Source organism: Callospermophilus lateralis, chromosome 10, assembly GCF_048772815.1.
Source record: "Callospermophilus lateralis isolate mCalLat2 chromosome 10, mCalLat2.hap1, whole genome shotgun sequence".
Lineage (NCBI taxonomy): Eukaryota > Metazoa > Chordata > Mammalia > Rodentia > Sciuridae > Callospermophilus > Callospermophilus lateralis.
Window position 1 is genome coordinate 1,860,375 of NC_135314.1, and position 26,200 is coordinate 1,886,574.

Consider the following 26,200-nt stretch of genomic DNA (forward strand, 5'->3'; position numbering starts at 1 on the left):
TCTAAAACCCCGAGCCAGCCATCTGTCCCCTGAGTTGTTGTCTCAGGTACTTTGCACAGCCATGAAGAGCTGCTGCACACAGATGGAGGTTTGCCAGGAAGGCTCTGCAGCGTGCCACCTAGCACTGTCCCCAGCCAGCTGGGGACCACTGCCTTGTGCTTGTCCACCCGCCCGCTGTAGGTAACCCTTCCGGGCGCCAGGCATTCTGTTGGATGGCTGCTGCTCAAGTTCCATGACCACCCTGAGGCTTCCTTGGAGATTCCAGGTCCAGGGAGGCTCACAGAAAGGTCAGCATTTTCCCTAAAATCAATCTTGGAGTGGTAAGAGGATGCAGCGGGACGGAGCAGAGAAGCACCAGACGTCTCCCCACCCCTGCACCTGCGCAGGCCTTCCCAGGCCTGGCCGCTGTCCCTGTCTGCTCCCCCACAGGGGCGTTTGGGAACTGAAGAGCGCAGCGCTGGCGTGTGGTCTGCTCTCGGGCCCTGATGTGGGCACGTCACGGGGTGAAGTGTGGCCAACTGCCAGAGGCAGGACAGAGAGGAATGGAGGACGCCTGGGGACTGGGAAGTATGGTGCTGGGTGAGCAGCCTGGGCCAGCACGGAGGCGGGTCTGGGTGTGGATGTCAGGCAAGCGCTCTCTATCTGGGTGGCCCCTGCCCCAGCCACTCCCCCAGGGGCTCAGGCACCTCACAGCATTCACTGAGGCCCCCAGACTCAGCTCAGGTCCAGGGTCAGGCAAATGTCCTCTCCCCAGCCTGTCCCCTGAATTACCCACTTCCCCAACAGTCAGAAGACCAGAGGCCCAGCATGGGCTTCTCCAGCAGAGGTCCAGGAATGAGCAGCCAGGAGGCCTGGGCCCTTAAGACCAGCGACCACGTGGGTGGCCAACTGGAGCACAGCATGGGGCCAGCCCACCAGGCATTCTGCCCTGTGGGAGGAACCGGGCCCAGGCTCCTGCTAAGGGCACCTCGCCTGGCCCTGGGGCTGCCCCACAGGCCCTGTCCACTCGGACCCTCAACAGGGAAGCCACAGCCTGAGCCTCCACGGACTCCAGAGTGGCCCTGGTCTGTGGCTTCGTGCCTGTCATCACAGGCACTGAAATGTGGCTTGTGCAGTGAGCTGGGCTCTGGAACAGCCCTGTGCACGGCTAGCAGGTGACCCCAAGTGCAGTGTATATCCCCCACAGCCTCCAGGAGGGGCAGGGCTGCAGCCGCCTCCCAGACTCCTGGTGGGATGACCGGCCCCCAGTGGTGATGCACCCCAGCCCCACCCCGCAGCAGCTGCAGGGCTGGACCTCAGCATAGGCCGAGTCTAGGCGACCATTTAAGGTCAGGGGTGGGGGCTACATGGGTCAGAAACTGCTGACCAGGGTAAGGCTGCAGCCCCTTCTGTCCCGGGGGCAGGGCTAGGGAGGAACTCGGATCGGGATGGTGGCCCTGGGGACAGTCACTCTCCAGCTGATTCTGAAGAAAACTGTGGGTGGGGCCCTTGTTCCTGGGTCCTGGCTCAGCCCTGGGGCTGTGAGGCCCCATGACCTTGGGGGCCTAACCAGGTCCTGTCCACACCCTCAGACATTCCGTGAGACATGCTTTCCGGGGGCTGATCAGACTCCACAGTGGGTGACTTTATTTTTAGAAAAGGTGGCAGTGTTGCTCAGCCACAATGGTAGCATAGGCAGATGCAGGCCAGTGAGGTACACGGGAGCAGGAAGACGGGTGCCAGTGACCAGCCGGCTGGTGAGGGTAAGGGCTGGCTGTGCACACTGGGCCCGGGTGAGGAGGCGGGCGCCAGGGTGCTGCGTCCTGGAGGCAGCCTGCCCCGAGGCCTGACCGGGGGCTGGAGAGGCCAAGAGGGCCCCAGAGCCAGCAGAGCAGACCCACTGGGCCTGACTGTGTGGGCACAGCAGGTGGTAGGCAGGCCTCAGAAGCCCTTGTCGATGCTCAGGGTGCGGCGGGTGACGTGCTCCAGCTCCCCCGACACGTAGGAGGCCATGTTGATGCGGTAGTGCGCCAGCATCTTCAGCATCAGCCGCAGGCTCAGCCACCACTGTTCCCGCGGCATGCGGTGCCTGGGTCAGAGGCCACGGTTGACCAGGGAGCTGGGCCCAACCCCATGCCCTCCTCTCAAAGGCCACTGCCCCAAGTGACATCTGGGGCTGGTACATGCAGAGGTCGGGTGCCAAGGCCTCAGCCTGACCAGCCTGCCGTCTCCCCCTCCCCACTCTGTGCTGGACGTGAGGCCCGTACCATGGCCTGCTCAGGACCTGGGTGGGAATGAGGCAGCCCACAGGGTCAGGGTTTGCAGGGGCCAGGCTGGCACACCTGCCCTAGGCAGGTCTGGCCCCGGTTCACCCTTCTCCACGTGGCTCTGGGGGACTCACTCGAAGTCAGTGTCTTTCCTGAGCTCGGTGACTGGACTGAAGGCCACCGCCTTCTTCCGCAGGCCAATCACACAGGCTGAGTCTGGGGCATTGGCAAACACCCGTCCTGTGGACAAAGGCACGTGCTGGCCGCAGGCTGGGTGCAGCCGGGGCCTCCCCAAGGGCAAGGCCGGGCCTCAGGGCCGCCCCACCTACCCTTGCGGTAAACAGCGCGCAGCTTCTCTGACATCCAGAGCATGGCCTTCACCCCCAGCTTGGTCCCATAGTTCCGGTCAAAGGGGGTTGGAGCACCACCCTGGAAACAGACAAGGTGCTGGCCAGGCCGGAGAAGAGACTCCATGCAGATGGGTTCCCCGGTGGCACACACCTCCACACATCCAGGCCACCAGGCCCCACTGAGCCTGACCACCCCAGCCCCCTGCCTCTGCGTTGTCCACACCTGTGCCCACTGCCTGGAGGGCCTCAAAGTCCAGCCCAGGAGCCGGCAGTGGGTGGCCCCCAAGCCTCGCGTCCACTGGCCTGAGGGCCACCGTGAGTGGAGGGGAAGCCAGTGTCCCCTGGGAGCCCCAGCCCTGCACAGACCTGCTGCAGGTGGCCCAGGACGTTGGTCCTGCAGTCGAAGACGCCCTTGCCCTCGGAGGAGTAGAGGTTGTAGAGGAACTCCGTGGTGTAGTGCTCATGACACTTCTCATTCCTGGGGGGCACAGGGCGGCCGTCGGTCCTGCCAGCCCCACCCTGTCCACAGCCCCCCAGGCGGGTGCCCATTGCCCTGGGGCAGCTCACCGTAGCACCAGGCCCCTCTGGATGTCCGTCTTCATCTTCTCCGTCATGTGTTCCACGTTGGCCTGGGGAGGACAGGGATGGGCCCAGGGTGAGGTGGACATATTGCAGACCAGCCCATGGGCAGGGGTCAGCAGGGCCTGGATGCCCCCGGTGGAAAGTGAGGCAGGGATGCTGAGGCCTGCATCTCAGGAGGGCCTGGGTGGACCCCTGGCACTCTGCAGCCGCAGTGGGCAGGCTCACCTTCAGGTCGTGGATGTTGAAAGGGTCTTCGAAGACGTAGGCAGCGTCAGCGCCCACAGCAATGCCCGTCACAGTGGCCAGGTAGCCACAGTAGCCCCCCATGGTCTCCACAATGAACACGCGGCGCTTGGTCCCTGAGGCCGACTGTTTGATGCGATCACAGCTCTGGGGGGTCAAAGGGATTGTTGGGGTCCGGGTCCCCACCCTCCCTGGTGGGCCACAGGCTGCCACACTGCAGGGACCCTAGGGACAGGGGCCAGGAGGCAGCAGCTCTGCAGCTCATGCTCATAGCACCTCACCACAGCCAGGCGGGGGCAGGACCAGGGACTGGCAGCTGGGACGAGTCTACTCTCAAGGGACAGTGCACAGTGGCTTGGGGACATTTCTGGTTGTGCCAGGAAGGCAGTGTCACCAGCATCCCGTGGGTGGGGTTGGGGATGTGGCATCAGACTCCCAGGGTTGGGCCAGGGTCACAATCTGCCACTCGGGGTCACGCTAGAAACAGGTGGGATGGTGATGCGTGATGCTTAATGCCAACCACGAGGCGTTGGGAGTTTGGAAAGGAGATCCTCGGTGACTCGGGAGGCTGAGGCAGAAGGATGGAAAGTTCAAAGCCTCAGCAACTTAGTGAGGCCCTAAGCAACTCAGCAAAACAAAGGGCTGGGAACATGGCTCAGTGGGTAAGTGCTCCTGGTTCAATCCCTGGTACCAAAAAAGAAAGGAAGGGAAAATTCAAGGAAAAAAAATGTTTAAAGGGAGACAGGACAATACAGGAAGTTTCTTGGGGTCTGGGCCAAGGTGAAGCCCAGGTGTGCATCAAGAGCCAACGGGAGGTGCCCTGTGAGGGCCTGAGGGCGAGGCCCAGGGGCGCGGGGAGCGGGGGCTGGGCAGCAGAGCACTCACCCACATGCCCAGCGCCCGCGCCCGGCAGCCCACACCGTGAGGGTGGTGAGGAGGGCCAGGGCAGGTCCGCAGTGGAGGGGCGTCACCCCCAGGAGGGGCACAGTGGGCAGGACCCCGGGACCCCGCCCCCGCACCTCCATGGCGGCGTTGACGGCCGTGTCAGAGCCCAGGCTGAAGTCCGTGCCGGGCACGTTGTTGCTGATGGTGGCGGGGATGACGCACATGACGATGCACAGCTCCTCGTAGCGCCCGCGCGCCTCCACCAGCTGCAGCACCCCCTCATAGGCCTGCGGGCGAGGCGGGAGGGGAGAGGGGTGCGCTGCGTGCGGGTTCACCCTCCTCCCTGACCTGTGTGACCTGCGTGTGGCTGGGCACGGAGGCCAGGAAGGCCAGGGCCTCTGCGGTCTCCCATTGCCTGGCCTCATCCCGCGGCAGCTTCCAGGGAAGCCGCGTTCCGCTGAGGACCAGAGGGCTCCCGTAGAGCTGCGGAGCCCACATCCACCCCCTGCTGGCTTATCATTCAGGGACACCTCGCATGCTCCCCAGGCTCCCCTCTCCTCCTCGCCAGCCCAGGGCCGTCTGAACCGCGGAAGCCTTCAGGAGTCCATAAGCGCCCCAGCCCCAACCCCACAGTAAGCACCCTGACCCTCCCACCACCAGCAGGGTGACCTGAGGCAGCACTTCCACCAGGTGTGTGGGCAGGGCTGCTCAAGTGGCCTGAAACAGGAGAGCCCCACTCAGGACTCTGGGCAGGGCAGCCCTTACCTCAAAGCCCCCGATGACCAGCAGGGCATGGATGTTGTAGGTGCGGAGATTCTCCACAATGGCCTCCAGGTGGGCCTTGGGCAGGGTCCTGCAGCAGATGCCATGTGGACATGTGCGTCCAAGGACTCATGTCCACAGTCTGACCCCAGGAAGCTCATGCCTCGGCCATCCCAGAGTCCATGATCAGTCACTGAAACACCCCTCCCTGAGACAGTGAGCTCCGTGCAGGGACACAGATGTGGAAGGTGGCCATGAGTGGCCTGGGCACCCGTTTATCATCCTGAGACCCCCAGACCCTGGGATGGAGACCACAGCCACAGCTGGCATGCCTGGTGATAAAGCCAGGAGAGGCCAGACCCCAGAAAGAGGCACAGGCGCCCCTGCTCCAGCCCACTCCCACGCAGCGCCCACTGCAGCTCCTCTGCACAGCCAGCCACAGCTGAGCTCAGGCCAGGAGGCCCCAGCCCGGAGCTGACCCAGAGCTGCCAACGGGGCTTGCTCCTAGGACTGCAGGGCTGGTGTCCTCTGTGACCCTGGAGACTGTCCCTGGCTCTCCCCTCCCACTGCCCAGTGCTGGCAGCTCACCTCTTGGTCCCCAGCATAGAGCCACCGCGTCCCAGCCAGCCAGCCACATCATGCCAGCCCACTTCTTGCACCTGGCAGGTGGGGGGGTGGGGTACAGGTTCAGGGGAGTGGAGTCTCCCAGCTCCTTCTCAGCAAGGCAGGCCTGTGCCCAGGAACAAAGGCCATGCCACACTGGCCACTGCCACACAGCCAGGGTGGGATCTCCAGGCCTGGCTGGCAAGGCTAAGTGGACAGTCCCTCAGCTTCAACCTGACAGCTGGCCCCTGTACTGGGCCACTCTGAGGTTTGCATGTCAAGAGCCCCCCAAGTCCATCTAAGTAGTTGAGGGATGGGCCACAAAGGGCAAACAAGACCCAACTACAGCAGGTGCAGTGCTGGGCCCCAGCCCCCGCCCTCAGCAACACACCCACCTGGCCCTTGGCCAGGCCTTCAAAGCCGTCATGCACCACGTACACCGTGTGGCCATGGGAAATGCCAGTCCGCACTGCAGAGCGCACAGCTGCGTTCATGCCGGCTGCCGGGGCCCCCACATTCAGGATGGCCAGGGAGAAGTTGGTCTGCAGAGAGAAGGGACAGGACCAGAGCATGAGACACAAAGCTGGACAGGGAGTGAGCGAAGGCAAGCGCTGTCCACTCTGCCAGCTCCCCTGGAGCAGCACACATCTGTCCTAATTCCAAAAGACGCTGAGAAAGACCCCAGAAGACACGGTACAACCAGCACACAGTGCTGTCCCCAGCAAGGGGAGTGGCCGCTGGCACCCAGCAGGGCTCCTGGGGCAGCATCGGGGCGTAAGCAGAGGTAAGGTTGCAGGCAACGGCCCATTCTGAGGGCAGGGCCAAGGGGTGTGGGGAAGGGGGCTGCGGCCGTCCTGCCCCCCAGCAGCCACTCTGAGTGACCAGCTCCACTGGCTGCTGCAGTCAACCCTGCACACCCGAAATGCAAGTCGGGTGTCAGTGTCACACACAGCACGCCTGCACCGCCCTCCCGCACCACCTCTGCACCCAGTGCGCACCTAGCGCCTCAGTACACCTGGCTCTGCAGCCGCCAACTCCTAAGGGCAGCGTGGCCCGACTGTGGTTCCTGCCACCGACCAGCCTGCTGCCCCCAGAGGGGGTCATGCACCAGCCAGGTCCCGGGAGGGGCAGAGAGACCACATGGCTCCACCAGACATGCTGTGGGCACCAGGAGGCTGCAGGAGCACTGGAGAGATGGCTGAGGTGGGACAGTGGGCACCCTGGCCAGGCTGCACAGCCTCTGGAGCCCACCCAGCCTCTGGCACCAATGTGGCCACCTCCAAGAGGCCTATGAGCCAGAACCCACTGTGAAGTGTGTGGGTAGCCCCTCCTTGATCCTGGGACAAAGAAATTAGCCCTTTGTCACCCTGAGTCTGTAACACCCCTTAATCTGAGGCTCTGTGCCTGCTGGTGCTGTCCTCTCAGTGTTACATCATGGGCCACTTTGTGCCCTGTGCCGAGTGACAAGAACCAGCCCACTCTGCAGTGGGGTCCCTGGACTCTGCACTGTGGCCCAGGCTTGGCTGTGGGACCTGCTGGTCCCACTGGCACCTGTGCCCACAAGCAGAGCCAAACCTAAGACCCCTTGCTGCTCAGACCCCAGGCAGCGGAGAAGGGCTCCACAGGTCAACTTGGCCAGCCTCAGCTCGAGGACCCCAGGCTGCAGGGTGGGGAGGCACGCAGCCGGTGGCCAGCCCCAGCTCGAGGACCCCAGGCTGCAGGGCGGGGAGACACGCAGCCGGTCGGCTGAGGGCCTCTGAAGCAACAGGGCCAGCTCTGCTCCTTCGGCTCACCTTCTCCTTGGAGAGCTTCTGGTGGGCAAGCAGTTTGTAGATGTTCCAGTTGTTCTCAAAGCTCCTGGAAGGAAGCGGGTCATGCAGCTCAGCCCCAGCCACGCCACCACGCAGTGCAGGCCACGGCTCCGCCAGCAAAGCTGGTCAGGCACACGCCCTGGGGCTCTGCGGGGACCCGGCACAGCCACAAGGCAGCCAGACTGCGCAGCGTGGCTTCCCGGTGGTCACACTCCGGCTGGTGCCCTCGACAGCAGGCTCAGTCCCCAGCACACACAGGGTCGTGACCAGCAAAGCCTCCAGCCTGTGCAGCCCCGGCAGGAGCAGGAGCACAGCAAGGGGCAGTCAGAGCTGCACAGGCAGAGTGGCCGGGACGCCTGCCGGAGAGGGGCATTCACACCGCCAAGGACCGGAGTCCACACAGCTGCTGGCCTTTGCTGTCCCATCAGCCCACCCACCATGATGTACCAAGCCAGCTGGAACCTCTCTGCATTGGTAGCCCACCCCAGGTCTGCCCTTCAGCAATGCCACGCATGTCCAACAGGTTCTGTCCTGGCCACCGAGACCCACGTCCACCCCAGCCAGCTTCTTCACTGCAGACCCAGTGCCCCCCCAGGTCCCCCAGCTAGGCTCCCTGAAGAATGCTGAGGGACCCCAGGTGAGCGCCCGCAGAGCCCACCTCTGCAGCTGAGCACAGCCCATGCCAGCCCCCACCGTGGGCTGAGCGAGCAGCGCCCTCACCTGCCACGCAGCTGGATGGCCTCGTCAAACCTCCGGTCATCCATGGCTTTCTGCACTTCCTTTGTCTTAAAGAAGCAAAAGCACAGGCTGTCGGAGGCCCTGCGCGCCCTCACGGCCACAGCCCACCCCGTGGCTCCCGCAGGAAGATCCCCCACCATCCTCTCCCAGCCCTAGTCCGGTAGGTCCCTCAGCAGGGGCAAAATCGCAGCCATGGGAGCTCCCCCGGTGCCTGACCCAGCCACCTGTCCTCCCCCAGCACGGGCAGCCCAAGCCTTGCACTGCCTCAGACCCCAGGGTCCTGGGCCAGAGCCCTGGGAACAGAGCCCCAGACCCATGACCACGGCCAGCATGTGCTGAAGCAGGGCCCTGGAGTCACAGCAGGTCCTCCAGGAAGAGAGAGCATCAGGACGCCAGTCCCGTGCCCACCTGCGGCCCTCCCTTCCCTGCAGGTCCCAGGGCAGAGCCGGTCTCAATCCTGACCTCACAACCCCTCAGCCTCAACTCCCACCCTCTCCTGGATCCCTGCTCCAGCCACAGCAATGTCCCCTGTTGGACCTGTACCCACCGTTCCACTGCCTCCCTGCTCCTCCTCGTCCCTCCCTGCTCCTCCTCGTCCCTGTCCCTCCCATTCTAAACCAAACACACGTCCCACTGAGCTTCTAAGGTCAGCCAAGGCCACTGAGGGACTTTGGCTCCTCACCAACCCCAGGTCCCCTGCAGCTGACGCCCCTCTTGGGCTGTCTCACCCGGGCTGTGCCCACGCCTCTCCCCCACCACTGTGGCCCTCCCTCATGAGGCCCGTGCTGCACTGGGGGGACAGCATGGCAGAGCCACCCACCCGACACACCAGTAATGTTGGAGGAGGGCAGGGCAGGGCAGGTGGCACTGGCCTGAGGGCGGCGTTATGCAGGGAGGGGCTGGTACTCACCACCTGCACACACTCCATGAGGGGCAGCCGCACGGGCTGGTTCCCCGAGAGGCTGACCACGCAGGCTGGCGTGTCGGGCGTGGCCTCCAGCAGCGCCATCACGGCCTCCACGCCCATCTTGCTGCTCTGTGCAGAGAGGGGTACTCAGGCTGGTGCAGCCCACCTTCACGGCAGCTCCCCTGCCCATCTGCTCTGCCCAGCCTGCACGGCTGCCCTCTGCAGACGCACACACCTCAGCTTCAGCCCCACTCGGCCAGCCTCTAGAACATGGTGGCCAGCATCCACAACAGCTGTCGGCCACCACTTCACAGGCCTCCCACAGTCCTGCCAGGAGGGCCTGGCCTCGCCCCGGGGCAGCAGGGGAGGGCTGGAGGCATCTCCAGGTGCCTCCCCCACAGAACTCCTTGAGCCCACCGTCCTGCTGCGGGTGCAGGTGGTGAGCACGGGGACTACAATGTCCAGAACTGCCCGCTGGGGCCAGCCCTGACTGCAGGTCCTGGCACAGCCAAGGAGCGCCAGCCAGGGCCCAAGCAGGCACCACCGGCTCCATGACCACAGGTGGCAGGTCCCCCTGGGCAGTTACTGGGCACTGGGAGGCGGCCAGTTAGCCTCCTGGGATTCTGTGCTTCTTGCCAGCAAGGCCCACCTGCTCATTACTCTGGACTGTCTTTTCCAGGACATTAGGGGACAGTCCCAGAAAAGCAATGGTGGCTGCCTCAGGAGCAGCTGGCAGGCCACGGCTGAGATTCAGGTTCCCACTACATGGAGGTGTCACCTGGTGCTCCTCATGTCACCAGTGGGGACACAGGCTCAGGACCAGCCCAGAAGCATGGAGACTCTGGGGGCGGCCACAGATGTGAATGATGCACTGTCCTTTGTCTGATTCAGGCATCGTGTCTTCCACCAGTGTCCACACACAGGCCAGCTAGTCTGTGACCTCCAGATAGGGAGGGACCCCTGCGTCTCCCTATTCTTGGTGCTGCACTCCCCCATCAAGCTGGGTGGGGGCTGGCTTGGCCCAGTCCCAGGCCCCTTGTGGGGTCTTGGATGTGCACCTGATGCATTGTGTAGGGGGCAGCGGAGGCCTGGCCAGGTCAGCGAGACCCCTCCGAGGGTCAGTGAGTCCCATCCAGGTCTTTGGCAGGCCCAGGCGGAGCCCACACACGGACATTCTTCTGGGAAGGCTCAGAGCAGCACTGGGCCAGGCCACAGCATCATGCAGTCTCAAACCAGCCTGGGTCTGCCTGGTCCCCTGCCAGGGTGACCAGCCCTCACGTGCAGGCTCTTTGCCACCCAGGGGCCTTCCTGGCCCCAGGCCTGGCTCCACTTGACTCCAGCATGACTGCTCAGAGGAGGAGCCGAGACTCAGCCGTAATCAGCACCACTGACAGCAAACCCAGAGAGGCCAAAACCACCAGAGGCCACCAGTCACGCCCCTCTCTGCTCACCCCCACTCCCCCCGCCCCCAGGAACCTGCCCACAGCCACCAAGGGGGTCTGCAGCCCCGACTACCAACGTGTGCAGTGCAGAGGGCACTGGCAAGGAGACACAGGCAGGGTGGGGCCTCTGGACCCCAGGCCCAAGTTCTGCAGAGACAGGGAGCTGAGCCTTCACCCCAGGGAGGACGGGCAGCAGAGAGATGCTGACCGCACGACCAGCACGTCACCGTCACTGCACACCACTCACCCCACACCCGTGCAACCGCTCACCCAGCCAGGGCGACGCCCACCTACCAGGACACGGTCGAAGGCTGAGGGCGTCCCTCCTCGCTGCACATGGCCCAGCACGGTCACTCGTGTGTCGAAGCCCAGCCTCTGGACCACCAGCTGGTTGTGGGGAGAGATGGGGGGCCATGGGCTCCTGTGCCACCCGCTGCCCTCCGCTCCACTGGCCTGGCCCGGAGCTCACCCCTGCCCAGCCTCAGAGCCTGCAGGGCAGCCAGGATGCTGCGTCTGAGCTGGGGGTCGTGTGAATGTGCACAGGTGAGATTTCCCAGGTGTGCGTGTGGGTGTGTACAGAAGTTCGAGTGCACTTTCATGGGACGTGCTTGCACACCGCAGCCCTGGACTTGTGGCCCTGGGAATGGGGACAGAGGAATCCACAGCAGGTGGGCCCTTGGTACAGTGCAAGGGGACACGGTCACCCAGTAGGAGCCCAAGGAGGGGGCACAAGGGCCAGGACCATGCTCCAACAAGGGGAGCCCTGGGCAGGGGTCATAGGAAGGCTCCTCCTCATGGGGCAGGGGTGTCCAGCTGCGAATCCAGCATGGGGCAAGGGGCACTCTGTCACTGAGATGGAGCTGGGCTGTCCCTGGGGTGCTGGGGGCCCAGCCCTGTAGAGAACTCGTCCTGGATGGAACCCAGACTGGAACCCAGAGAACAGGGGCTTCCAACACGGAGACGGACAGTGCCCAGGGTCAGGCCAGGGCTTCTCTGGGAGAAGCCGGCTGCCATCCTGACCTGGCATCACCAGGGTCGAGGATGCCTAGGAGGAAGCCAGTCCAGGCCCAGACAGCTGTCCCCACAGAGCAAGGGTGGGGACCCAGTGAGAGCCCTGGAGGAGTGCAGACAGGAGCACTCTGACCCCGTGACCCGTCCCCACCCTCCCCTCCCCAGGCCGGGCCCACCCCAGGGCATCTGCACACTCACGTCCTTCACATAGCTGGACGAGATGGGCTTCCCGTTGCGGTCGATGGCGCCCTCCGCAATGATGATGATGTTCAGCCGGGACCCCCGGCTCCGAGTCTGAGTCAGAGACACCCCAGGCTTCACCCACTGGCAAAGCCACCGAACATGGCCCTGGCCCCTGGAGCTGCCCTGGGGTCTAGGTCCTGCACCAGGACTCGGTACACTCAACCCCTGTGAGCCAGGGCAGACCCTCCCCCAGCTCTGCAGGACCTGAAAGGAGGCCTGGGGTGCAGAGGGAAAGCTGAGTCAGGGCCCACGGACCCCAGCACCCTCCTGGGGGGAGGGAACATGGGGCAGGAGGCGGGGTGGGGGAGGGGGACCCCAGCACCCTCCTGGGGGGAGGGACACGGGGCAGGAGGCTGGGCAGGGGAGGGGGACCCCAGCACCCTCCTGGGAGGAGGGAACACAGGGCGGAGGTGGGGTGGGGAAGGACCTGTGGCCAGGGCCACAGCACATGCTACAGGTGAGGCCTTCTAGTCCCAGGGCCTGGGCAGGGCCATCTGCAAGGAGGACAGAGGAACCCATAGGAACAGTGCCCTCCCCAGTCACTGAGCCAGATCCCCGGTGGCCAGCCTGGCACACTCAGATCCCCTCTAAGCCTGTGTTCTCATCCTTAGATGGGTGACCTCATAGAGCTGACCACCAGACAGGGCTCCCTGGATACTGCACCCTGAAGCCACTGGGCAGGCCAAAGATGGCACATGGGGCCCACGATGCCCTGAACACCCCACACCAAGCCTTGCTCCACGGGACAGTGACAGTGCTCATGGTCACACAGCTCCCTGACAAGTTCAAAGTGCTCTGTACGCCTTCTCTCCTCAGTGACGTCCTGTGATTTGCTCTGACCTGTGAACCCCCAGGTCCACAGGGGCCCCCAGAGCCTCAGACATGGAGACAGGTCGGAGCAGCTCATGTGCGGCCTGGGTGCAGTCAGCTGGGGTCGCAGGTGGGAGGACTGCCCGGGGGAGGCAGTGCTGGTACAGGGGGCTCAGAGAGGACAGGGATGCGGGCAGATCCAAGAGCCGGGGCCTCCCTCTCTCTCCCTTAAGGCTCGGGTGGTGGGCAAGGCGAGAAGCACCTGCACTCAGAGGGAGCAGGTGCCCACGAGAGGCCCAGGTGCCTCCTACCAGGCAGGAGGCTGCAGAGCCCAGATCCAGGCCACTGAGCCAAGTGAGCAGAGGAGCTGTGGCCACAAGGGCCAGCCCTGCTCCTCACTGCAGCCAGCCTGGGAGGGCTCCACCCAGGGGCTCTGCCTCTACTGGGGAAGGTTCCAGAAGCTGGACCATGACCTTCAGCGGCTCCACTGCCCCGGGCAGGGCTGCACAGTCGGAGGGAGGAGGAGCCACAGTGAATGGGGGGGAAGCCGCCACACTCCAGCCCCAGGCCAGCCAGCTGCTCCTGAGCTGTGAGCCTGCCCCCGGCCCCCCGCAGAACACAGACCCTCTGGACCCCGGAAACCAGAGCCAAAGCCAGAACCTCCGTGCCCCTGGGCCCACCTGCTCCAGCAGGCCTGGGCAGGAGCTGCAGGAGGGGCTCCGTGGCCTTCCACCCACCACGCGCCCCAGCCTGACTAGAGTCAGCCGTCCCAGTGGGGGGCCTTGAGGGTCTGCAGGACAGAGTCGCCCATTCTACCCAGAACCCCCTGCAGCAGGAGCTCAGGGCTGCATGCCTGGCACCTGCTCCCACTCGCCATGGGCACTCCTGGCCATTCATCCCCCGGCTCAGAACCCACCCACAGGGGCCCTCAGCAGGGAGAACAGGCCTGGGATGAGTGGCCAGCCCCAGCCCCTCGCCACCCTGAGCCTGCCACCTGGGTGACTGCGCTGCACCCTGCACACGCATCCTCAGCTGCAGTGGCTCAGACCCATGATCACTGTCCCAGGAAGCCAGGTCACTGCGTTCCCTGCTGACTACACAGAGCCGAGCCCAGGACAGCGGCCAGGGTGCCCTCTCTGCAGCCCTTGCCCACCAGGGGCAGGACCACAGGTGCACGCAGGTGTCCACACCCCAGAGGGGCCGACAGCTGCTGTTGAACCAGTAGTACATGATGGACAGCCCCAGGGTCCCCTGAGGACATGGTACTCAGAGCCATCGAGGGCTGCAGGGGGCCCTCAGCCGCTCACCTCACCCAGCCTCTCGCACATGAAGTGCTCCCAGCCATCCTCAGGGGGCGACTCGGGGATGAACAGCCAGTCGGCCCCCGAGGCCAGCGCCGACACCAGAGCCAGGTACCTGTGGGAGTAGGTCCAGCCGTCCTCTCCTGTCCCCACTGCCCAGTGCTCTTAGCTCACAGCCGCAATGAGCACTATGGCATGCCAGACGCCGCGGGAGGTACCGCGCCCACCCCGCTGTCCCCGCCCCAGCCAGCGGGCCAGGACAGCCCTCCTCACCCGCAGTGCCGCCCCATCACCTCCAGCACGAAGGTCCTCTGGTGGCTGTGGAGACGAAGGGGCAGTGTGTCAGGGCCGCAGAGCTGTGCCAGGCTGACTGGCCCTGACTGGACAGGGGCACAGGCAAAGGAGACTGCCCTCCCCCATCCCCAGGGCTAGAGACACCCCGGGCTCCCCAACAGCCTCCGTCCAGTTGTCTGATGTGCACTAAGGTCAAAGGCCACTTGCCAAGCCAGGGTCTGGCTGTCCCCGATATGACCCCAAGGAGCCCCTGCAGGTGCCACTACCCCCAAGGGCAGCAGCCACCAGGGCTGGGCCACATTGCTGAGGCCCCAGATCCACCTGGCAGGGTAGGAACCCGACCCCCAGCTCCTCAGCTGAGCCCTGCCAACTCCTGCGGTCTCCAGGAGGCCAGCCTTACCAGGAGGGGCAGGGAGGCCGGGAGCTGTCCAGTTGGTGGGGCTTGCTCACCTCTGAGCGGTGGTGGTGATGGCGTCGATGACCTCCATGATGCGGTGCAGGGCTGAGTCGGTGCCGATGGTCATGTCAGTGCCGCAGAAGTCATTGTCAATGGAGCCGACCAGCCCGGCGATGTTCAGGTGCGAGTAGGTCTGGGCCGTGGTCTCCGAGATCTTACCTGGGCCAGGAGTAGCGGGAAGACCTGGCTGAGTCCACACGGCTGCAGCCGGTTCCCTTGGCCACCATGAGGGGTGACGGGGCTGTCTGCACCAGGTGGTGCCCTGGAGCAGGGCTCCTGCCCACCACACTCCACCTAATACCCTGTGGAAGGAGCGGCCATGCCCACGCTCCAGGGCCCCCAAGTGGCACAGGCGAGGCTCCAAGAGGCTACTTTCTAGGCAGCAACCTGGGACACTGTGTCTAATGTCACCCTAATTCTATCCGCATTTCTGCCAACTGTGGCAGCCTGTCACCATGGCCAGAACCTCTCGGGAACCGATCACACACTTGCCACGAAGCCCAGGCTGTGCTGGAGCGCCAGCCAGCACTGTCCGGCTCCTGGATGCCAGGTCACCTCAGGTCACTCTGACCCCTCACCACCAGCCGACGCGGCCCTACATCTGGAACCACCTAGGATCGTCCTGCCTTGGTGGCAGCCAGGTGGGGAGCCAGGCCACCGGCTCCTGCGCAGACCCACCTTCCCCCACCAGCTCCTCCAGCAGGCTGCCCCACTCGCTGCGGAAGATGTTGGCGCCCGTGAGGCTGCCGTCCCCCCCGATGACGCACAGGTTGGTGATGCCCCGCTGGACCAGGTTGTAGGCTGCTGCCAGGCGTCCCTCCCGCATGGTGAAGGCCTTGCAGCGGGCGCTGCCGATGACCGTGCCGCCCTGCAGAGGAGAGCAGCACCTCAGGTGGGCTGGCAGGTGGTAGAGGTCCCCGGGGGCACCAGAGGGACTAGAGTACTGGGCAGCAAGTCCAGGGACATCTCCAAGCCTGGACAGGGTCCCCACATCCAAGGCCTTTCTCAAGCAGGAGGGCACAGAGCATGGTGGGTCTGGAAACTGGAAGCACCACACATGCTCGCACACGCTCGCACACACTCGCACACACTCACACACACACACAGTGCATTGCTGCAGGGAGCCGGCCGAGCCCACGAGGAACAGACCTCGGCAGCCCCCGCTGGCAGCTTCGGCCTGCCCCCCACCTCAGGGCCCCAGCCCTGGCACACAGCTGCAGTGCACGGCACTCTGGGGCCAGGTGCCCCTGCCCACGTGGCCGTGGGGACCCCACACCCATCCCCCTCTGCGCTACTCCTGAGGCCTCCTGGGCTGCGTCCATGCCCTGCAGCAGCACCCACCAGTCTGCACCAGAGCCTCCTGTCCAGACCCCTGTGGTGGGCCTGGACTCCAGCCAGACTCCTGGCAGCACCACACAACCAGGAGGCCTGGGCAGCCTGGAGTGGGCACCTGCAGGATGGGGTGAGTGCACCCACGTGCTCAACGTGCTCACGGGGCAGGAAGGGCCGCCCAGCCACAAGCCTCACCAGCTGGATGATGTTGGAGACGCTGAGCCAGTTGGCCGGCTTGATGTTCTCACCTCCTTCCACGAGGCCCTCGTAGCCCTAAAACCAGAGTGGGACGGGCATGAGAGAAGGGTGGCACAGCAGCCAACAGCACCCTCATCTGGGAGACGGGAGCTGGTCATGGCCAAAACCTCACCAGCAGGAAGCAGGCCCAAGGGTCCCCACCTCAAGGCCCAGCCACCCCAAGGGCCTTGGGACTATGCTATGTGCATGTGCTCCGAACCCCGTCTACACAGCCAGGGAGTCGGTTCAGTGCAGAGAACATTCACTTGGCAAAGGCTCATGGAGCAGGAGCCCGCCTGGTGCGCATTCCCAACGCCAAGCACCCGTCACTGCACCCAGAGCGGGCACAGACGAGACCAGCACCCAGAGGTCCCCGGGGAACCCACCGCCCCGCCTCCGGGGGCACAGATCAGATTTGCCAGGAGTGGACATGGTAGAAAGGCCCGGCAGAAAGCCTCTGCCTGCTGCCCCGCCCCGTCCTCCCCTCCTAGTGGGCCAGCCCCTGTGTGAAGACCCCCGCCCTGCCGAGGAACGGCGGGAAGTCTGCGGTGGGGCGGTGGGGACCAGGCTGCTGAGGAGTCCCAGAGATGTGCTCCAGGTGGAAAGCACGTGTCTGAGAAGGTCCCCGCGAGTCTGGGGACGTGTGGGCAGACGTGGGGCATGTTCCGTGGTGCCCCAAGTGAGTGTCCCTCGCCCCAATGAGTACGGACTCGGGCTCCAGCTCCCCACAGCACTAGGGGCACCAGTCCTGCACCCGCTGGCCGCGGACCAGCCCTCAGAGGAGATCCAACTTGCATTTCCCTGACGACGTCTGCCACTGGCCATCTGGACAGATGAGTGCCAAGCACAGTCTGCCCACAGCCACCCTTCTCTGTCTGCAGGAGTCCCGCGTACGGGCTGGACGCAGTGTGTATGCTTCACAACATACGGGGTGAGAGGGCAGGCCTCCCGGTGGCCCCCAGGCCCTCCAGGGCCACCACTGACCCCAGACCCAGGATGACGCAGCCCACCACAGCCCCGCCTCGGGTGCCCAGCTCAGCCGTGGCTTCTGCTCCTCCTGGCCTTTCCAGCTGGGTGACGAGGCCAAGGGGTGGGAGGTAGTGCTCCCTGGGGAGCAGTTCACACCCAGGGCACAGTGATGGTTCAGCTCAGGACACAGAGGGTCACCACGGCAAGAGCAGAGAGCTCGCGCCAGCCCTGAAGTCCACGTAGGCCAGGCCAGCGGGCTCTTGCCCACCCTGCCATGGCCTCAAACACATGGTTCTCGGGGGCACCCGTGCTCCGCGGGCCCGCAGCAACCTTCCTGGCTCAGGCCAGGCCAGGCCCAGCCATGTGTGTGAAAAGCAAGGCCAGGCCCTGCCCAGGACGCTGCTGCAGGCACAGACCTGCTGAGCGGGGTCAGGCAGAGCCAGTGCAGGGCCACAGCCTGGCCCCCGCCCCGTGGGGAGGAACAAGCAGGCAGGCCCTGCAGACCCCAGGGCAGCCAGGAGGGGCCTCCCACTCCTGCCCCCAGATGTCTCTGCACAGAGAGGGCGCCCCTTCTCAGGACCCACTCACTCCCACTCCCCAGCCCTCCCCTCCCCTGCAGGTGCAGCCTCCAGGCAGCCTCTGAATTAGCTCCTGTCCCTAAACCCCGAGAGGAGGATTAGATCTCTCACTTAATAGAAGAAACTGAGGGTCCAGGAGGTGAAGGGACTGCACACAGACTGGAGCCCAGCCTCCCTGCCTGGAGCCCTGTGTCCCCAGGGTACGGGCCACCGCTGCCCAGCTCCTTGGACGCCTAGGACTCAGATCTGCTCTGAAGCCACTGCAGGACATGCAGGCTCCAGGCCCCATGTCAGCTGGCCTGCCCCTCCCTGTTCCTCCTCCCACTCACTGTGTTCATTCATCAGACACCCTGTGGAGCAGAGGGGTGGCCTGCCACGGCTGGGGCCAGGACAAAGGGCACAGTGGCACACGCCTGTGATCTCAGTGGCTTGGGAGGCTGAGACAGGAGGATCGGGAGTTCAAAGCCAGCCTCAGCAACTCAATGAGACCCTGTCTCTACATAAAATACAAAAAAGGGATGAGGATGTGGCTCCAAGGTGAAGCACCCCTGGGTTCAATCCCCAGTACAAAAAAAAAAAAAAACAGAGGGCAGAGAAGAGAGGGGCGAGGCGGAGGCCCTGGGAGAGGGCAGGCTGGTTGGCTACATTGTGCGTAAACAGTGAAAACAAAATAACCACAGGTGACATCAAACCACAGGACAGCCAGGGAATTCCAGAGATCTGTAAGAAGGAGCCGGAGGGAGGGAGGGACAGGGCATGTGTGCGTGCAGGGGCCGTGTGTGCCGCAGGATCAGCCCCAAACCCAGGACAGGGCTGGGAGGTGAGACACAGGAACATCCCAGTTAGTGACAGAACAAACAAGGACGTTGCTTGGTTTCACCCTCCAGGGCCTGTCTGAGCTGGTCACTGGGCAGGGTCACAGGGCCTCAGAAGGGGACTGAGGCCGCCTCACAGCAGGAAAGCACTCCCCTGGGCAGGGCCAGGCCTCCAGGCTGAACAAAGACCAACAATGCCAGCTCCCCTGCCCCTCCAACTCCCCAGGAGGACCCCTGGCAGCCCCCTGGCAGCCACTGAGCCTGGAGTGGGCTGGTTCCTGGGTACCAGGAGGCCACCAACCTCGGGCAGGTCTCCTTCCTGCAGATGCTTTGGCCAGGCCCCTACTTCCTGCCTCACACTGCCCTCACCCTGTACCAGGGGCAGCCCCCACCACCCAGCCCAGGCCACCTGAGGGCTTCCAAGGTGACCACATACAGCAGGCCGCAGTCCAAACCGCAGAGGCCCTGCTTCCCCAGGCCACACCTGGCCACCCTGCTTCATGGGGACACTAGGCCACCCTGCTTCATGGGGACACCTGGCCACCCTGCTTCCCCGGGCACACCTGGCCACCCTGCTTCCCTGGGCACACCTGGCCACCCTGCTTCCCTGGGCACACCTGGCCACCCTGCTTCATGGGGACACCTGGCCACCCTGCTTCCCCGGGCACACTTGGCCACCCTGCTTCCCCGGGCACACCTGGCCACCCTGCTTCCCCGGGGACACTTGGCCACCCTGCTTCCCTGGGCACACCTGGCCACCCTGCTTCATGGGGACACCTGGCCACCCTGCTTCATGGGGACACCTGGCCACCCTGCTTCATGGGGACACCTGGCCACCCTGCTTCCCCAGGGCGCACCTGGCCGCCCTGCACCCGTGCACACGCCCTACCTCGTAGATGAGGAAGACTTTGGCGCCCACGTAGATGCCCATGCGAGTCACGGCCCTGACGGCAGCATTCATACCTGTGAGGGAGTCGGGGCGAAGCGCATCAGTCCAGCCTCCAGGACACTGGAGACCCTGGCCCACGAGATGAGACCAGCCTGGGGCGGGCTTCAGAGCCCTGGAGTGACACAGGAAAACCCCCACGGAGCGGTAGGCCGGGGACAGCTGCTCAAGGGTCGCTGGCCTCCGTCCACTTGCTGTGTCCCCAACCTCTGCAGTCCTAACCTTGGACAAGATTGGCTCCTTGGGCTCCATTAGCAGAGCCCCCACCCTGCAGGCCCACAGATCCAGGCGCTGACCACGAGGATCAAGGATGAAAGGGCAGGGTCCCCTGCTGTACAGTCTCAGGCCAGGACATGGGCGGATGACCCCTCCTTCCTGTCCCCTAGCGGGCTCCCAGGACTGCCTCCACGTTCCCTCTGCTCTGCAGGAGTTCCACTGGGGAAGTGGCCTGGGCCAGGTGGAGCTCGCAGCACACAGGAGGCCTCTGCAGGTTCGCCTCAAGGCTGCCCAGACCCACAGCAAGCGGGGCAGCGAGACCACCCGGCCCCAGAGGGCGGCGAGTCTGCAGTTGCTCAGCTCGGTGGCGCTGCTCTCCCCCAAGGAGCCTCTGCCCCCTCCTTACCAGCCGGGCACACGTGCACACCCAGAGGCCCTGTGCCCGGGGGAGCCATGCCCCCAGCCTCTAGAGGCCTGAGGTTCTTCTCTGCTGGGTGCCCTTCTAAAGATCCAGGAGGTCCCTCGAAAGGAGTGGGTCTGCACCGTGACCCCAGGAGGACCCATGGCCTACCCCGGGGCCCCAGAGGTCCCAGCTTGGCTTGAGGGCTTGGAGGACCGAGCAGTTCTGAGGCGATGCCCCCCAGGCCTCAAGGAAGCCCCCTGAGCAGAGCCTCACACAGCCTGCTCCCTGTCCATGGCCCCCCGCGGCACACTGGCCACCATCCTGGGTGAGATGAGAAACCCGTTCCTGGGGGAGAGCAAGCCCCTGGCCAGCAGACTCACCTGGACACCCCTCTCACATACCCAGGGCACAGCAAGCAGCCCTCTCCAGACCCAGCAGACACCGGTGCCAGGGCTGCTGGAGGAGGGGCACCCAGACATCAGGGTGGGCAGAGCCCAGGGGCCAGCGGGCACTCACAGCTTACACACTTGCCAGACACATCAACTGTCTCACATCCCAAGATGACAGAAGTGGGGTCACCAAGGTTAAAGAGGGGGTGCAGCAAGCACTCCAAAACCCAGAAAGCCATGCACCCCAGCAAACGTGAGCACTGTCTGAGGAGATCAATGCCTGGAGTCAGGGCCAAGGCTGGGCAGGGGGCTGCAGGTTCCCCCTGCCCTCTGCCCTCACTGAGCAGGGGACACAAGGGAGAGGAGGTCAGCCAGAGCCCTCACCAGCCCCAGAGAGAGGTCCAGACCCTCTAGCAGAAGGAGAGAGCCAGCTGCTCAGACAGGACGAGGGGCTGGAGCCGGGCAGAGGCCCCATGCCCAGTGCAAATCTCTCTCAGGTCACCCCAGCTCCAGGGGGACCCATGCACTCTGGCCAGGCCAGCCTGGTGTCAGCAGCTCACTGGTCAGCCTAGTGGGCTTCTTGGGAGCCCTGGGGACAGCAAAGTGCCTGGGCTAGGGTAAAGTGTGACCGTACCCCTGGCTTGCAGTGACTTCAGGACACTGTGAGATAAACCCTCATGACAGAGGCAACAGCAGCCAAAACCAGACTGTGTTCCACACTCGGGAGAGGAGCAAGGCAGCCACGTGATGTGCGGCTCATCTCTGGCTGGGTCAGGGCTGTTGCCATGGAGCCGGCCACCTGAGGGCGAGGGATCCCTAACCTTCACAGAAGCTGGCTCTTCAAAAGACCTACTTAGCCAGGAGTGGTGGCACACGACCATGATCCAGTGGCTCAGGAGGCTGAGGCAGGAGGATGGCAACTTCAAGGCCAACCTCAGCTATTTAGCAAGGCCCTAAGCAACTTAGTGGGACCCTGTCTCAAAATAAAACAAAAAAGCAGCTGGGGGTGTGGGTCTGTGGTTAAGCACCCTGGGTTCAATCCATGGGGGGGGGGGGACAAAAAAACACGCGTATTAACTCCCTTTAACCTGCTTTCGGGCAGCAGACCCCCCCCCCTCAGAAGGGCAGGCAGGAGCCGCCTCGGCCGACAAGTAGCCCCCTCTCTGCTCCAAGGACTGAGCTTGCTCCTAAAGCGGCCTCACCACGGCTGTGTCCAGGGAAAACAAGGTCCCGGACAAGGTAGGGATCCTGGGATGAGGCCGCGGAGTCCCGGTTGGTCAGCAGGCCAGCCGGAGCAGGTTGCCCAAACCCCAGGCACAGTATGTGAAGACAGGGCAGGACACTCAATCCGCAGGGTACCAACAGGAAGTCAGCGACCGCACTGACCAACAGGGAAGGCAGCGCCCCAGCACTGGGCATGGGCTAGAAGGGCCTGGGAATGAGAGGGGCCAGGGCAAAGCGGCGGCGGGGTCGGGCGGGCTGTGCCTGCTCCAAGTCTTCCCTTACTCCACAGACAGACACCCTGGGCAACCGCCGTCCCGAGGCTGCCGCCTCCCGGCCAACAGGAAGGGAGAGACCACAGCTATGAGGACAGGACTTCCTGGCTGGCTGGAAGAAGCCTGGCAGGCCCCTTCCCCTTTAAAATAAGGAAAACCCTCGGCTGGAGGGAAGTGCTGGGTCAGGTCACAGAGCCACTCAGCTCAGAGCAGCCAGGACTCAGGCCCTGCCCAGGTGAGGCACTCCCTGCCGGCACACCCTGCACACCCAGATGGCTCTGGGTCCCATTCTCCAGCAGCCGAGAGCCCGGCACTGACACAAGGGCACACTGGGAACGTGGAGCCTGGCCACTGTCTAGGGCAGGTCACAGGAGCAGTGCTGAGCGGGGGGCGGGGGGCCTCAGGACAGATGGCTTTTCAGGATTTACAAAGCAAAAGGCGCTGCTCTGCCCAGATGCCAGCTGCTGCCCCTCATCCAGTGATCACTGTCCACTGCCCTGCATTAGCCCCAAGCTCTGAACCGGGGGAGCCTGCAGTAGAGTCCCCTCACTGCCAGCCCAACCAGAAAGACAGGTCCCCAGGCTGCAAGTCAGAGACCAGAGCCCCTTAAGAGGAGCAAGGCTTCCGGGGCTGGGGAAGACACTTGCCGGGCATCTGGCAGGGTCAGCTTGCAGGGGCTCTGACAGGCGCGCTGCCCTACGTCCGAGAGCACTGCCCACTCCGTGTGAGGCACCGAGCAGCACGTGCAGGGCAGCGGACGTGTGCAGACGGCTTTGCCCTACCCCTGCTGGGCCGGGGGACCTTGGTCTCAGGGTCCTTCACCAGCATCACAAACCCCATGTCTGCACTCTCAGCCCTGAGGATGGCCCAGCCCACCAGGTCCCTCCTGAGGAAAGGTGCAGGGATGGGCACCCCCAGGGGCCCTGCACGCCCACCAGCTGGCCTTCCTGACTCAGGTTCTGCTGCCTCCTTTCTGCAGACAAGCTCCAGTGGAGACCTCCGGTAGGACTGGGGGCTTCACCATGCTCTCTCTGACAGGTAGGTAAGTCCAGCCGTCCCACAGTGCGTCTGTCCACCGCCCTCTGGGCCTTTCCCACTGCTGACCTTTACGGGATGATGCTTCTCGAGGGCCCCTCCAAGCTCACGGTCTCCTCACCCAGGAAGCCACCACTGCCCAGGAGCAAACACCCTCAAGTCACCGGCAGAAGGGCACACTGACCGGCAGCCTGGGCCAGGCCCTAAGCTCCACCTGAGCCCCCAGTCTGTCTCACCAGCAAGACTTCCACCTTCCTGGACTGTGTCCTGATAGAATCTGTTTTCGCCCCTCTTCCCCAGCTCCTGGTGGGGGATAAGCCATCAGGACTGAGCATCAGGAGGGCGTGTGTCTGCCCCTTCTGAACTCTCCAGAAGGAAACAGACCAGGCCCACTGCAGCCCCTCCCAGCCCACCACCTCCTTAAGGCCTCTCCTCTCTCCTGAGGACTAGGGTGGGTGGTGCTGCCAAGTGGCCGCGTTCCACAGGGGACACACTGGCCACTTAGACAACTGGAAACCAGAAGTCAGAGCAGGACCAGTCCACCAGGAGAGGGACTGAGGGAGCACAGACATGCCCCTCTACCCCAGGCCAAGAGTAGGGTGCACTTACGGAGCCCTCCCAGGCCAGGCGGACCCTACAGACCGGGGCACCATCTGGGGCCTGTCTTAAACCCAGCAGGTGAGAAGAGGACTTGGATAAGAAGCATCCCAAAGCCCCCAAAGCTCCCCTCCCGACAGCTGCCCTCTTCCCCCGCCAGGCCCCAAGTCAAAGGGTGGAGGGAGGAACCAGGAGGCGGAGGTGCTGTCAGGGTGGCAGCCCGCGAAGGCAGCTGGGAGCGGCTGGGGACACAGGTCCCTGCTCCTTTCGGGCTCCAGGCTGGGCCGGGCCCCATGGGCCACTCAAAGACCACCGCTCCACGTGGCTTCTGGGGGACAGAGGCCTGACACGTGTTGCCCAGAAGAGGCGGCTGAGAGCCGGTGGCTACAGGGGGCCAAGGCCACTGCTCTGCGATCCACGCATGGGTCCCGGCCCGGCCGGCTGCGCGGACACACCCCCGGGGCCAGAGTGGACCGGGGCGGGCGAGGGCGGGGCGCCAGGAGGCCCGTGGCCCGCGGCACGTACGCGGGCGACCCAGGGCGCGTCGGGGCGGAGTCCAGGGACCGGGACCCAGAGGCGGGCGCCCGGAGCGGAGGCCAAGCTGGCCCAGTGTCCCCAGACCCCAGAGCGAGGGGAGATGGGCGCTCCGGGGGAGCCCCGAGAGGGTGGGCACCCCGCTTCCCCCGGCCACAGGCCCTCGCTCCGCCGCCCACCTTGCGCGTCGCCGCCGCTGGTCAGCACACCGATGGCCTTGCCGGCCCCCGACATCCGCAACTTCTCCAGGTCCACGGTGGCCATGGCGGCGGCCGAGACGCAGGACCCGCGCTCCGCTCCCGCCCGGCTCTGCGTGCCCGGTAGCTGTAGCCGGTCCCCGCCCCGCGCCGCCCGCGCCAGTGTGCCCGCCCCGGCCCGCCCCGGCCCCGCCCCCAGCGCCACGTCTGAGTGACAGGCGCGGGGACGCGGCCGCCCAGTTCCGCAGGTGGGGCGACGGGATGGGCCCGGAGCGCGGCAGCCGGGGAACCCGCCGGCGCAGGGCCCCAGCGCGCCGCTCTCCGGGAGTGCCTGTCCGGTCCCGGAGTCCCTGGGGCGCTCTGGCGCGCCCTCGGTGCCTGACCACACCGCAGCTGGGGTCAGGGTCCCACCATGGCCCGATGGGCCGCCGGTTTCCAAACCGGTGCCCTTTAACAAACGCTCGCGCTTTTAAGCGCTCCCTGCGTCGCTGTGCCAGAGCCTCAAAACCCGTGGCAAAGGCTTCGGTGTCTTAGAAACGCTTGGCCGCACGGAGTGGACCTGAGTCGGGCCCCAAGGCTTCCAAATGCTTCCCTGCCCAGCCTGATTCCGGGCCTCCACTTGCCGGACCGGGCTGGGCAAGAGTGTGGTTTTTCAGGTTCTCTGGGGTGGCCGTGATCTGTCCGCCCCCATGAGGTGGGCTCAGAGAGGCCCTCCTGCTGTGGCTGAGCTGGCCGCTGGGGGACGCAGTGGCAGAATGGAATTGAAAGAAAACCTGCAGCCTTCAGGACGTCAGGGAGTTTGCAGGACCCTGGAGGACTCTTGCCCACGGGCAGCCCCTGGGGAGCTCCTGGCTGAGGTCTGGCACTGCTGGGAAGGTCAGTCATGGGGTGGGGGGTCTTCCAGCCACGCGCAGAGCAGACGGCCCTGCCCTCAGCCGAACCGGGGGTGCTAAGAAAAGGTGGCCCTGCCACCAGAGTCCCTGCTGAGGGCCAGCAGGTCAGTTGGCCAGACACCACTGGAGTCCCTGGGGACGGTGGGTTGCCTCTGGGTGATGATTACATGCAGCGTTAACGAAAACTGCTGGCTGATCTATGATGTGTGCCTCTTTCTGTTTATCATGTATTTATTTACTCCCGCGCTCTGAAGTCCTGGGGCCTGTTTGCCTGGTGCCTGCCGGGCAATGACTCACCACGGAGCTGGCATTCCCAGCCCTTTTCTTTTTTAAATAGGGAATCATAAGTTGCTGAGTCTAGCCTCAAACTTCAGTCCCCTTTCCTCAGCCTCCTAAATTGCTAGGATCACAGGCCTGCGCCACCGTGCCCAGTTGGTAAGCGCATTCTTTTACTTAACATTCTGCCTTGGCCCACCTAAAGACTGGAGACACAGGAAGTGGCCAGCTTCCCTCTCCTGTCCTTCATTACCGTCAGGAAGAGCTTGACACACATAAGCCATTTTGTTTTGTGTTTTTCCTTTTCCAGTGTTATTTTGAAGATAGCATTCGCTTTTAAAATTTGTTCTTTTTAACTATACATGACAACAGAGTATACTTTTTTAAATATTTATTTTTTTAGTTGTAATTGGAGACAGTACCTTTGTTTTCTTTATTTATTTTTATGTGGTGCTGAAGATCAAACCCAGGGCCTCACATGCGCTAGGTGAGCGCTCTGCCACTGAGTCCCAGCCCCAGCCTGACAATAGAGTATATTTTGACACATTTTTTTACAAACATGGAATATGTTTTATTAGGATCCCAGTCTTGTTGCGCATGCT

General features: G+C 64.2%; 1 protein-coding gene across 1 annotated transcript; it reads right to left on the bottom strand.

Annotated features, from left to right (window-relative positions):
• Positions 1 to 1,603: 1,603 nt before the first annotated feature.
• Positions 1,604 to 24,578, bottom strand: Pfkl (phosphofructokinase, liver type). The gene is made up of 22 exons (XM_076867135.2): positions 24,412 to 24,578; positions 19,506 to 19,579; positions 16,213 to 16,290; positions 15,364 to 15,553; positions 14,679 to 14,844; positions 14,208 to 14,252; positions 13,941 to 14,049; positions 11,779 to 11,874; positions 10,864 to 10,956; positions 9,131 to 9,256; positions 8,203 to 8,267; positions 7,465 to 7,528; positions 6,067 to 6,213; positions 5,657 to 5,727; positions 5,072 to 5,159; positions 4,441 to 4,593; positions 3,404 to 3,568; positions 3,164 to 3,225; positions 2,963 to 3,074; positions 2,576 to 2,675; positions 2,381 to 2,486; positions 1,604 to 2,068 (listed from the first exon to the last, which is right to left on the bottom strand). Exons 1-22 carry the CDS (start codon positions 24,494 to 24,496, stop codon positions 1,921 to 1,923), a joined length of 2,343 nt encoding a protein of 780 aa, XP_076723250.2. The 5' UTR covers positions 24,497 to 24,578; the 3' UTR covers positions 1,604 to 1,920.
• Between the last annotated feature and the right edge of the window lie 1,622 nt (positions 24,579 to 26,200).